Here is a 13755-nt window from a genome sequence, read left to right on the forward strand (position 1 = left end):
CCTTCAATTTCTCTCCCATCTCCAGGTCACTAACCGTGGTCAAACTCCCCCGTCTGATCCTAGGTCTGTTATCCCCGACCCTTTTCTTCCTCATCATCTTGATCCTTAAATCCATCACCAAGAGCTTATGTCGGGTCATAAGATTGTCGGTCGGAATGACCTTACAATCCTTGCACAGATCTTTATCATCCTTCCTAAGGAGTAAAAAATATATATGTGTTTTAGCCACCGAACTTTGGAAGGTTACCAATTGGTCCTCCTTCTTTGGGAAACTCGAATTGGCTATTACCAACCCAAAAGCTCTTGTGAAATCCAAAAGTGAAACTCCTCCTCCATTTCTATCCCCGAAGCCAAAGCCTCCATGCACATCATCATACCCTCCCGAACTAGACCCGATATGCCCATTGAAATTACCTCCCATGAAAAGCTTCTCCTTAAGCGGTATGCCTCCCACTAACTCGTCTAAATCCTCCCAAAAGCGCCTTTTATCCTCCTCGCTTAAGCCCGCTTGCGACGCGTAAACACTAATAATATTCAACGTGATCCCTTCAACGACTACCTTAATCGACATCATCCTATCAGTAACTCTCCTAACCTACACCACCTGATCCCTTAAATCACTGTCTACTAAAATGCCTACTCCATTCCTATACTTCGATCTACCAGAGAACCAAAGCTTATACTCGTCTACCTCCTTAGCTTTAGAACCTACCCATTTGGTCTCTTGGACACAAGCTATATTAATCTTCCTCTTCTTTAGAATATTAACTAGCTCTATGAATTTTTCCGTTAACATCCCAATATTCCAAGAACCTATTCTCAGTCTAGACGCTCCTTTAACCCACTTACCCCTCCTTACCCTCGTCCCCGTCCCTGAGAAAGAACATGACCCTAGTCTACCATCACTATCCAAAGCCACGAAAATGCGTAAGAACTAATAAATTATTCAAAGGTCTAAAGTCAGCAAAATGTAACTACAACTATATGAGCAAAGAATAGATATGGAAAGATATGAAAATCGGAGGTACCAACTCCAGTTGAAATGAACTTGGTTGCCGCCGAAAGAAGATTGTTGATGATGGAATCTGTCTTTTTCTCTTTGGACTTTTGTCAAACACCTTATGCCCCTACTTCTGAGTTCTATAAAATGCTTCAGCTCTAGCTCAGATTCCAGCCCTAGTAAAGATTGAAGCTTAACAGATCTCAGGGAGCTTATATTTCTTTATTGTGTTCTTGAAAGGACAAAGCTTTTCTTTTTTTTTAATTATTTGTCACAATATATCTCAAAACAGAAAACAAAAAGATGAGAAAATAGCCGGGCCATAAAGAGCATTTGTTAGTATAGTAGTGAGAAAAATAAAGAGAGAGAAAGCAGATCTTGGCTATAAATTATAATTAGCAAACTATAGTTATAGAGCATAACTAAAATATTTTTGAGTGGTTATATGCAAAAATTCTTCTTTAGTTTTTATCCACCCTCCAATATACACTTGGCCCTCATATATTAGATGTTCACCAAGATTTCCAAATTTGCTGTACAACAACCATTTTTGTTTGTTTTTTACACCATTAATGGCATAGTGTGATGCAATGACGAACTTAGAAATTTTACTAAAGCTATTTAAAATTTTAATATAATTTTTTTAAAAAAATTATAATATAATATTATTTTCTATATACACGATATATATTTTTAATGAAGGATGTTCAAGTAATTATCTTTGAATTTATATAGTCGCGTCAGTGTTTTTTTAAAAAAAAAAAACTTCTAGGATAACCCGCGGTCGCTACAATCTTTGCTCTTCGGGTAATCACTCTGTGGTAAACACTTTGAGCGCACCGCGTAAATACGTTGGTGTTTTTTGTCTAGTTACTAATTATACAAATTTTATTTTAAAAAATTGTGAGTTGTCTATGACTCTATGTTCAACTTAACTTTGAATTTATACAACAAGACATTCAAATTACGACAAAAAATAAATTCAAATTTTCCTAATTCTACAATGACTTAATTATTTGAGTTTCCAACTATTTATGAATCAAGAAATAAAAAGGCAAACATATATTTTCATACTAGAAATTGACTGTTTTTCTACTTTAATTAATAGTCAGCCATAAGTATGACTAACTTTTTCATCAAATTTTAGAATTATCCTTTTTAACAAATTCAAAAGAATACAAACCACAAAATGCACAAAGTAGCAGTTCATGGAAAAAGCCTGGCATTCACATTGTCACCCCCATTTGACAAGTGGGATAAGAATAATATTGGAATGATAAAATTAATAGCGAATTCAAAATTTTCAAGACAACGAATGCACCTGAATGAGTTAAGATCAACTCTCAACCAGTGCACCATTCAATCTCGTTTGATCATAAATGTCTTTAGATAATACTAGATATATTTTAAAAATTATACAAGAAATATATAGTTTAATCGGATGACCACGAATTCACGTGACCTTTTTTATACATAAATTCACCCCTGAATAAAACAATTTCACGATATATTTAATCTCAACTCATAAAATATCTTTATTTATTCTGTTCCACAGAGTCAAAAGAATAGGTAATTATTTTGTAATAGTATATACTAAGGAATTTAATTTTTCATTTATTATACTACATTTACATAGTTATGAAAATTCTTATATATTCCAAATGCAGCTTTTTGCTATCGAGATTTTCGAGATTATGAAACAGCGGTAGACTTGTATTACAAGTAACTAACGGATTTAATCGAACCCAATATTTTCAACATCGAGTATGTATATATATATATATACGTACATGTCGAAAGTCATAAAAAGAAATGTCTAATAAGTTTATTGATAAAACCTAAAGATCGATCATTCGAATACATCCAATTAAAATTTTGAATCAATCTCTGCTGCAAATTTCGATAGCCTACACTACATATAACATGTGCACAAGCGGAGCTAGTAAGGGCTCAGAGGGTTCGTTTCCCTTCAACGAAAAATTATATTATTTTATACATGATTAAAATTATTTTTTATATATTATATAGTAGATGTTGAAATCCGCTTCAATTTTATAGTGTTTACTTTTCATATTTTGAACTTTTTTATGAAAATCTTGATTAGGCCACTAATAATGTGCAGGTCTATTTACTTTACTTACAAAAATCAAGTTTACCTTTTTGTTTAGTTTTTATTAAATATACAAATCTTTTTGGAAAAAAATAGTAATTTGTCTGTTTTTTTCTCTGGACAATGTCCAACTTTACTTTTGACTTTATATAAAAAAAAACATTCAAATTACGACAAAAGAAAAAGTTCATTTTTTCCTGATTCTGCAATGACTTAAATTAACTATTTTACGTGTGAGTCAAGAAACAAAAAGCAAATATATTTTCACACTAAAAAAATTGACTTTTTTTTCTAACTTAATAATATTCAGCCGTACGTGTGACAGACTTTTTCATCAAAAGAATACAAAGCACAACATGATAGCAATATTTCATGAAAAGGCAAATTGGCATTCACATTGTCACGCTAAATTACTCGGGATCTAGTGAGATGGTTGAGATTTTTTAAGTTTAATTAGTTAGATTTTGAATTTAAATTTTAAAAAATATAAATGTTTTCAATCAAGAATGATTTATTCTGTTAATGGTTAATGATTTATTCTTTTATTAATTTTATCTAATATAAATTTGAATGAATCTACGGACTAATATACGTGTGATATCTATCACATAGGTCAAGTTGATAAGAGTAGGCAAAAAAAACAACTGACAAGCTTCTAAATTGAAAATCTTCCAAAGAAAGGGTGTGCATGACATCTTAATCGAATTTTACATTGAATGAAAAAGAAAAAAAAGTGCAAAGTTTATATGAGATAACACAAATTTATATGATATATATGAATGAAAAAGAAAAAAATGCAAAATTTATATGAGATAACACAAATTTATATGATATATATGCACACTTTAAAACTCGATGATGATGACATAAAGATAAATTTTTGAGATCTATTGGGATGAAATTAAAATTCATTGAATCTGACAATTCTCTGTTTCATCTTTCCCCGTAAAGAAATACTAATTCTACTGTTTCCTCCATCCCATATTAGATTGACATCTAATTAAAAATATTTATTTTATATTACTTGATCACTTACTAAATTAAAATAGAATTAATTAAATTTTTTCTATTTTACTCCTGCAATTAATATAACCTTTTGAATTTAAATAATTTTATACTAGCTATTTCTATACTCTATGTATATTGCATTGATATAAACAAAGGGCAAAATGATAAAGTCTTTCAATATATTAATAATTTCTTAATCACCATATAAAATTGAAAGTGTTCATCTAATATAAAGGAGTTAATATAAAATTCCTCTCTAGGACACTGCAATTATCTGCACAAAAAGTGTGTCGAACTTTTTTCAAAAAAATGGTTTGTGAAGGTTTATAATTAGTCATATATGATATTAAAAAAAAATCAATTTCATTTAAATTAATCTCAAGTAAAAGCAAAATACTAGGTGAATTCTATATATTTATTGGTGAACAAATAGTTAACATGGTCTGATGGCTCAATTGATTTGAAGGGTGCTTATTCATACGAATAAAATCGATCCCCCTTCAATATTTTCTGAGTCGAGTCTGTCGCATAAGATTTGCCTAATGCAGTTTACATTTCATATGTGGTTTGTTGGCTATTACACAATGAGGGATTATCTACTGCACACAAAATATTCACCACAGAGTGCTCACATGAACCACAAAGGTTGTGGCAGAGGTTATAGCAACGGCGAATTATTCTAAAGTTTCAAAAAAAAATAGTCAACATGTACTTATACTGATGAAAAACTAGTCAAGATGCACGCAAACGGACCGAACAACTACAAAGAAAAGAAAAGACTCATTTCAAGAAGATACATTGTCATTGACAATTGTCATGAATTAGTAAATTGGAGATACTTCTCTCATTGTGACAATTGTCATGAATTAAGAGGGTTTAATTTCCCTTATTTTTTCCCCGGCCACATGGTATTATTTTGTCTCTTTGCCACTTTCCACACTTTCCTTCCTTTTTCCTCCCCTCATGTTTTTGGTCTCTTTGAACCATATAAATACCTCATGTATACTATTTGTCCCAAACTCCCAAACTCTTCTACCTTTTCCCATTTTTTTCTTCTTTAATTTGATCACAATGATGATAGAGTCTTGGAATCCTCCTCTCCTACATGACTACTCAAAGCTTTCGCGACTACAGAATAGTCGCGACTGCTCTAATGATGGGGCAAACCTCAGCACTGAAAAAGTACTTATGATGAAAGAGTTGGAACTTCCGCTGATAGACCTAAACGATCTGAAAAGTGAAATTGAGAGAGAAAAGATTAAATGTGAAAATGCGATAGCCAAGGCTTCATCTGAATGGGGTTTTTTTCAAGTTGTAAACCATGGTGTGAGCCTTGAATTACTTAAAAAAATGAGAAGAGAACAAATGAAATTATTTAAGGCACCATTTGAGATGAAAGCTACTTGTGGATTGTTAAATAATTCATATAGATGGGGGAATTCAACAGCTACTTGTCCAAAACAATTTAATTGGTCTGAAGCTTTTCATATCCCTTTGACAAAAATTTCAGAAGCTGCTTATTATGGAGAGTTCACAACTTTAAGGTACTACTATTATATAGTTTAAGTTACATAAATACACTATTTATATAAAGAATTTTTAATATCACGTCAATGAAAATTTGTAATCTTGACATAAGACATATTATTTATCATTATAATAGATAAAGATGACTTGATGGTTTTAACTTTTTTTTTTCATAATGGTGTATATAACTTAACTAAATAGATGAATATATTAATTTATATATCTAGGTAGACTAATTCTGAAAAAGAAATGCACGTACAGAGGCGAATTCAGAATTAAGAATAAATTAGGCGAGTTGAAATTTAGAATTAATACACAATTTATTGTAAGGGTACAACAGAACTCAATAACTTTAGTTCAAACCTTGTATATGTACTGGCAAATTGACAAATACACTAAATATGTACCTATAATAAGTTGTAAATTAAATGAATATTCACATAATTAGGTTCCGAGTTCAATGGCGAGGGATAGCCAAAATTCATATACATTTCAAATCACGAATCTGCCTCAGCTAAGCTTATTACAAAGAGTTATACATTATTATTACCAAAAAAATCACTAATTTCCGACAAAAATTTTCAATGGAATATGTTGAGAATTGGCATGTTGGTAACATTCCTGACGACTCTCTCATTAGAAACTCCTAACCGACAAGTCAAATTTCGACCAAACGTCCATTGAAAATAATTTGTTTATCAGTGTACATGACTTAATTCCAAATTAAACTCCTTTTTGTTATAGGGAAGTGATGGTGGAATATGCAACTTCAATGCAAGATTTAGCCAAATCACTTGCTAGTGTTCTTGTGAGGAAATTAGGCCACAAAGATGGTGAAATTGGAGAAATTTGCAATGAGAGTGCATGTTTTCTTAGATTAAATCACTATCCACAATGTCAAATATCACAAGAAATATTTGGATTAGTGCCACATACAGATAGTGATTTCTTAACAATACTTCATCAAGATGAAGTTGGTGGACTTCAACTAATGAAAGATTCCAAATGGGTTGCTGTCAAGCCTAACCAAAATGCACTTATTGTCAACATTGGAGATCTTTTTCAGGTACACTCGTTTACTATATTTTTATTTAATGTACAGGTGTGAAAAATCGAATCGATCAATAAATTGAATCGAAAAAAATATTACTGGATTATTGTCTTAATGAATGGTTTTATAAAAAAAAAATATTGTGTTATTCGTTCGATATTGATCTTTAATATTGTGTTATTGAATAAATCGATAACTCATTAACACAATAGTAATTTACTACTTTACCCCTAAATAAAATTAAATATTAATATCAATACCTTATTGGTTACTACCTTTGCCTTTTAGTCTTCAATTCACATTATTGTCCTAGTTTTTTTATTGTGTTGCACTTGTAGAAATCTTTTCATGTTAGAGCACGTTTGAAGCACACCCCTACTTATTGTCTCTGTGTGACCTATAAGTCATAGAATCGACTTGTGGAGCATTCATTAATGTATACAATAGGTAGGTTAATACATCACATGCCATTGAAGTGCGATCCTTTTCGGACCTCACTAATACGAGATGTTTTGTGCATCGAACTGCTATTTCACTTTTATCTAGCTTATAACTTTTATTTTTTGGACTTATCAATGGAGAGAAATGACAACTATATAATTTTGCATACACTTAATGAAAGAAGTAAAATGTTTAATTTTTGGATTGATTTTGAACATTAATTCAATTAGTTTTAAATTATAAAACTTTTATATTTGAGAACTATGTCATTAATATAGAATAATCAAAAGTGCAATTTGTTTATAAAAATGTCTTTGATTGGTCAAGAAATGGTGAAACCAATGTCCAAAATTCCAATTTCTTTTTCACCAACTTTTTGTCTCCAATTGCTCATGGTCTCTCACTGTCATCATTTAAATATTTTAATCCATTTATATATATATATAAAGTATGTGTTTATTAATTTTTTATACCATGAACTAATTAAATAAATAAATTTTGGCAAGTATTGTACCAACAAAGTTATTTCCCTCTCTATCGATAAAAATAACTCATTTTCTATTTGATTGGTAAATAATCACCTAAGTCATTGACAATTTCTTTTACATTTTATTGGTATAATAGTCAAGGAACGTATAAGTTAATTCAGATGTCATCATTATAAAAATAATTTTTGTATTCGTTTAGAAAAGTATGTTCGTTTCTCTAAGATGGATCGGTTGATGTAAAAGGATTCACAAACCAAATGAAGTTCTGACCATCTATGAACGAGAAATAAATGAATGAATTTTGTACGATTTTCAAAAAATTCTTTTATTTCTTTCAAAGACAGAGGATTAATCACATATCTCTCAGGTTTTATATCTCTCAGGTTTTATGAATTTCCGAAACATTTTTTAGAAATATCCAAGAAAACATTTTGAAATAATGGTCAGTAATTGTTGATCCAAAATACTTTTTGCTCTTTACTAAAATACCAACAAATTTTCAAATACCATTTTCAACTTTAAAATAAATACTACCTCCGTCTCATATTAAATGGGCACTTTCAACTTTACACGGTGATTAAAAAATTATTAATATATTGAAAGACTTTACCATTTTGCCCTTTGTTTATATCAATGCAATATGCATAGAGTATAGAAATAGCTAGTATTGAAAATTGTTTACATTCAAAAGACCATATTAATTGTAGGGGTAAAATAGAAAAAAATTAATTAATTCTATCTTGATTTAGTAAATGATCAAGTAATATGGGACAAATATTTTTAGTAAGATATTCATCTAATATGAGACCGGAGGTAGTATTACTTTTCTCGGAATTTCACAATTTTTATGTCAAAACTCCCACTTATTACTATGTTGAAATAAATGCAGGCTTGGAGCAATGATGTGTATAAAAGTGTGGAACACAAAGTGATTGCAGATGGGAAAATGGAGAGGTTCTCAATAGCTTATTTCCTTTGCCCTTCTTATGATTCTTTAATTGGAAGTTGCAAAGAACCTTCCATCTATAAGAAATTCACTTTTGGAGAATACAGAGATCAGATTCAACAAGATGTCAAATTGATTGGCCATAAAGTAGGTCTTTCAAGGTTTCTTCTATAGCATTTACCACATATAATAATTAAAAAAAATCACTACCAGGAAATCGCTAATTTTCGGAAACTTTAGTGACAAACCAAATCTCAATGGATTCCATCAGAAATTAGCGGTTTTCTGATAATGAATACAAAATATTGGGATCATACTAAGGTCTGAGAATATGGTTTCTTTCGTGAAATACGATTTTCAAGGTACTCATTGGTCCTCGATCCCGGAAGGAACACAAGAAAAGATTTTGTTCTATTTTACCCACATACGCATACATACATATATATATATATATGTAGATCGATTTATGTTATATAATTCTAAAACTAAAGTAGACGAGAGGAATGTACTCTTTGTTTACTTCTTTTTATTTGGGAGAGAGAGTAAAGATTACTTTTGTATGTTTATTATTGTTCTCTATTTGATAAATGAAGATAAGAGTTAAATTTCGCCATCTAAATTGTTTAAAATCTTTCAGTATGTTATGTAGATTCCTAGGATTACTTCATCATGGACACTCAAACTTGCCCTCAATTATCAAGTGTGTAACACCTCAATTCGATTTCACTGTGTCAATTGAACACTCCAACTTACAAAATGATCATCTAAACACCTTCAAAATTTATGTGTCACGTCAATGTCGGATGTACACGAGACACAGTGGGGACAAGTTGGAGTGTTTAGTTGTCGGTTGAGACCAAGTTAATATGTCTAAATGTGCAGTCTCAAAGTCTGTTTATGTATTATGCGTTTTTGATATAGCTGCTAACTCTGACATAACATTTTGGTATAGTTGACAAAAAATAATATACAGCTATTCAGGATTCCTTCTCTCAAGTCAAATTCATTTCCATGAAAAAAATATTCCTTCTTCTAACTGGCTATATCAAGTTCTCATAATTTCTGCACAATGATGAAATAAAGAGAAAACTACTATGAAGAATCTACAAATAAAGATACTCTCTCATGGGATTTATAAGTAGACAAGTAAATGCTTTAGGTGAAATTTGATAAATTATATTCAGATATTATCTAAAGAAAATTATTCTTCCAAATACTCTACCTAATTATCTTCAGAAGTATTAGTCAAGAAACAGAGATACCTTGTCCTTGAGACTGCTTTTCTTCTTTACAAAAACTGGTCGATCCTCAGAAGGATCAGTTCGGTTATTCTTGTTCAGATCATGAGCTAAACTCATTTCTTCTCTGACCAGTTCAACTCTCTTCTCCTCATGAGTTTTCTTCAACAGGGGACCAAGAAACAAATCTAACATGTCTTGGGTAGGATTCTCGGACATGTTAAGCTTAGGAGGAGCATATTCAATTGTACTCTCTTGAATTGAAATACAATCAGCATTTGTTTCTCTTCGTGAAGATTGATTGTCAACTTCAATGCAACTTAACGAGCCTATTGACATGGAAATAGCATCCTCCATTGGACAATTTTTTTCTTTACCTGATGCAGCTTGCTCATTCTCATTCACATACTGCCAGGAGAAGAAAAATATGATAACAACCAATAGGTCCCATATTTACTAAAGAATTGAAAGTTGCAATTTCTTATACCAAACAAGAAAAGCACTTAGACACCATATACAACAACAACAAATACCAAGTGTAATCCCACAACTGGAGTCTGGGAAAGTAGGATGTACACCTTACCCACACCTTTGTGGTGTAGAGAGGTTGTTCCCAATAGACCCTCCGCTCAAAAGAAGTGTAATCAAAGCAAGATTGAAAGGGAAATAATGACAGTAAATAGGAAGATGAACAAAGCAAATGAAGCAACATGTAGTAGTAAAAACTGAAGAATAAGATACTACGTGAATACTAACTAATACTACTAAATAAGGAGAAGAGGAGACTAACCCCCTCCCTCTCCCACATAAAAGGACGACAATACTCAGACACCATATATATTTTACAATCATCCAAATGAAATGCCACAGATTAATAACTTATTTCTGTATTTTTAATAGAAAGCGAAGTAGTGCCTCTCGTTTTAAATAGCAATTAAAGCTTTAGTAAATGATTTAGATGTTTTAAAGTTAATAATATTTAGATATCAATAATCACCTCCTTAGCAATGCTCATTAAATCTTCAACAGTCAAATCTTCATCAGCATCACCAGCATACTGCAAATATGAACAGTAAAAAAATCTGAGATACCACATTTCTGCCCAAATGTGATCATTACTTTTAGATGGTAATTTTGAAGAATTGTTTAGGAGACCTCAAGAGAACTAAGGAGGTCACCTCTTCCGCTATGTTCATTTGATCTTCAACAGTCAAATACTCATCATCTGTTTTTGGTGTTGAGTCTTCAACATCAGCACAATTCTCATTCCTGGAATTCTTTGTTTTCTGTTTCTGCCTCCTCAAACTAGGGCCAGCTTCACTAGAATTTTCCTTCACCCTGCTGCATTTTCTCTTCCTTAAGACGCTTTTATCACTTGCTTCTGTTGTTGACTCTTCCATCTCATCACCTCCCTCGGTCTTGGAATTCTTCGTTTTCTGTTTCCGTCTCCTCAACATAGGAATCGCTCCATCACCTTTTACTTTCATGCGGTCACATTCACTCCCCATTAATGCTCTTTCATCATTACAGTCATCAATTGGTAGGTTTAACTTTCTTCTGCTTCTTTTTGTTGTTTGGCATTTTGGAAGCTGAGTGGGCAACTCCTCAGTGAATGTTTCCTTTTTATCCTCAATCTTTCTGTTTTTCCGCCTCTGAGTGACAATCTCCTCCTCTGTATTATTATTATTATTGTCTACATGATCAGTTTTGACTTTTTCCTTTACTTGATCAGCAGCAGACGAAGCAAACATCCACCGAGGCAACTGCCTTTTTCCACCCTTGTCAAGAACAATCTGATCATCCATTATTTCGTTTGTTTTTCTTTTGCAGAACTACTCTAGCAAATGAATTTCTTGTATAGTTGAAGCTAATCAGTCGACAGAAGGGAGGACACTCAGAATATTCAAGCTAAAAGTTGTACCGAAAACAACTCAATCAGCTTGAACCAGATTATACGTAGTGGTAAGGGGCACAATTTCCACCGTCTCAAGATATATTTTTCCACTAAAAAGAATGACGAATTTGAGCATTCACCTTCCTCAAAATACACCTTGTAGAAATACAGAAAAGGAGAAAATGAATTCTCTTTCCGATGATTAAGCATCAACCACAAACTTTGGGCTTTATTTTTATAGGAAGTCCTTATGAAGCAGGTACTTGTAACAGTAAGCACACAAGAATAAGTAGTAATAACATATATAACTTTGAAGAGAAATGTCAAAATTTTCAAAATTATGCGCAACATTATTGAAGATTGTAACTTCACACCTAATCTATAAGATTCTTCTTCAAGTTGTTTCATCTGTGCGAACTTTAGAAAATGCTAAACCTTTCTAGAAAATATACAGCTTTTCTTAAAACTACCATTTCTATTACCAACCAAAATCTCTCAACATATCTTCTTCAATTATAGAACACAAAGACTAATAAGTTTGTCTGCAGCTGCTCGACATCTTTTCCTCTCTCATAATTCAGAAAGATCAGCAGTATCAACTTCATTAGATGATATATGTTATGATATCAATAATGTTGAGTACTATCTTAGCCTTGCAATCAGGGGCAGATATAGAAGCCTGAGTACAACCCACTAACTTAAGAAATCTACTATAACTACATTTCTTGAATACTTGAGTACTATCTTAGCCAAGGGCGGCTCAACCCTACAGCCATTAAAGCAGTGGCTTTAGGCCCCAAAAAATAATTGCCTCCAGAGAACCAAAAATCCCCCAAATTCAGTTCGCTCAAATACGAAAACATGCCGAAGATGCACAAAAAGGACATAAATTCGACCGATTAAACGAAGAATTAAAAGAAGTGCGCAGACAAAAGATGAAGGAGACACATACCTACATACATAAAACAGACAACCACATCAGATGAAAGGCGATGTAAAATGTTAATAATCTTTCTGAGAAGCACGCAATAGCACACTGGGAAGAAACCTACCCTTTTAGTCGAAAACAAGTTATTTGCACAATTAATTATGAGGAATTTTCGTATATAGTTATTTAAAAATATTTTAATTATATTTTTTTTAGTTATATTTTGGATAATTATATTTTGTAATCATAGTTATAGCAGCGTTTGTATAATTTACACAGTGTTTGTATAATTTGTTATATAACTCACAGTTTTTGTATAATTTGTTGTACAAAATGATTTATTTGATCGATTTGGTTTGATTTTGGGGTTTAGATTTGTTTTTATCCAAACCGTGAATACCCCTCATACTTGGCAAATATTCTACTTTTTCTATCATTTATATGTTCTTCAGAAATTCACTATCTTTTCTACCTTTATATTCTTTGAATATCATACTCAATATGCGTGAGTTATGCAATTTTCTTTTTGTTCTTCTAATATATCACGAGTAAGCATGTTATTTATACCGTAAAACAATCTAATATATAAATGAAAAGCAAAACATAAACAAATTAAAGAGAAAAGTGAACATTAAAAACGTGTGAAGAAGTGAAATTGTGTAAATAGTATTGTCGGGACGAACCCTTTTAAGAGAAAATCATGAATATTAAACTAAAAAATAAATATATAAGTAAATTTAAATGTACAATATATATCGAAATGAAGAAGTTACATTTTCGAGTTTTTATCTTTTCATGTACTCAATCTATTAGTGCAATATTGTGTTTCATAAAAGTGTATTTTTTAGGTTGGACTTTTAGCTTGATTTACCCATTACTTATTGTTGTTTTTGGTCAAATTTTTTTACCACACTTCAACAATTTCGTTATCTATTAGTTAAAGTTTTAGTACCAAGATGCTTTTGAAAAAAAAAAGAAGAAGATCTTCTATGTGTCATGACATTTATTTTTAATGTTGGTGAAGTCTTAGACATATTTTTTGTCTAAAATATTTGTAAGATGTTTAAAAAAATATTAAGAGCACTGTATATAATTCATGTATACTCTACATGTAGTAGGAGTAA

The 13755-nt window shown here is 31.4% G+C and overlaps 2 protein-coding genes across 2 annotated transcripts; one reads left to right on the forward strand and one right to left on the reverse strand.

The window, feature by feature from the left end:
• Nucleotides 1–4980: 4980 nt before the first annotated feature.
• Nucleotides 4981–9184, forward strand: LOC129871321 (gibberellin 2-beta-dioxygenase 8-like). Its single transcript, XM_055946220.1, has 3 exons — nucleotides 4981–5662; nucleotides 6390–6711; nucleotides 8515–9184. Exons 1-3 carry the CDS (start codon nucleotides 5082–5084, stop codon nucleotides 8743–8745), a joined length of 1134 nt encoding a protein of 377 aa, XP_055802195.1. The 5' UTR covers nucleotides 4981–5081; the 3' UTR covers nucleotides 8746–9184.
• A 138-nt stretch (nucleotides 9185–9322) lies between these two features.
• LOC129871322 (uncharacterized) lies at nucleotides 9323–12757 on the reverse strand. Its single transcript, XM_055946221.1, has 4 exons — nucleotides 12656–12757; nucleotides 10988–11859; nucleotides 10807–10866; nucleotides 9323–10217 (listed from the first exon to the last, which is right to left on the reverse strand). The coding sequence occupies exons 2-4, from the start codon at nucleotides 11612–11614 to the stop codon at nucleotides 9813–9815; spliced, it is 1092 nt and encodes a 363-aa protein (XP_055802196.1). The 5' UTR covers nucleotides 11615–11859; nucleotides 12656–12757; the 3' UTR covers nucleotides 9323–9812.
• Between the last annotated feature and the right edge of the window lie 998 nt (nucleotides 12758–13755).

The sequence above is a fragment of the Solanum dulcamara genome, chromosome 10, assembly GCF_947179165.1.
Source record: "Solanum dulcamara chromosome 10, daSolDulc1.2, whole genome shotgun sequence".
Classification (NCBI taxonomy): domain Eukaryota; kingdom Viridiplantae; phylum Streptophyta; class Magnoliopsida; order Solanales; family Solanaceae; genus Solanum; species Solanum dulcamara.

Coding starts and splice junctions, on each gene's coding strand:
- LOC129871321 (XM_055946220.1), top strand. CDS start 5,082: ATGTTTTTGGTCTCTTTGAACCATATAAATACCTCATGTATACTATTT. Junction 5,663..6,389: donor GGAGAGTTCACAACTTTAAG/GTACTACTATTA, acceptor TTTTTGTTATAG/GGAAGTGATGGTGGAATATG. Junction 6,712..8,514: donor ACATTGGAGATCTTTTTCAG/GTACACTCGTTT, acceptor AAATAAATGCAG/GCTTGGAGCAATGATGTGTA.
- LOC129871322 (XM_055946221.1), bottom strand. CDS start 11,614: ATGGATGATCAGATTGTTCTTGACAAGGGTGGAAAAAGGCAGTTGCCT. Junction 10,867..10,987: donor AAATGAACATAGCGGAAGAG/GTGACCTCCTTA, acceptor TCATATTTGCAG/TATGCTGGTGATGCTGATGA. Junction 10,218..10,806: donor TAATGAGCATTGCTAAGGAG/GTGATTATTGAT, acceptor TTCTCCTGGCAG/TATGTGAATGAGAATGAGCA.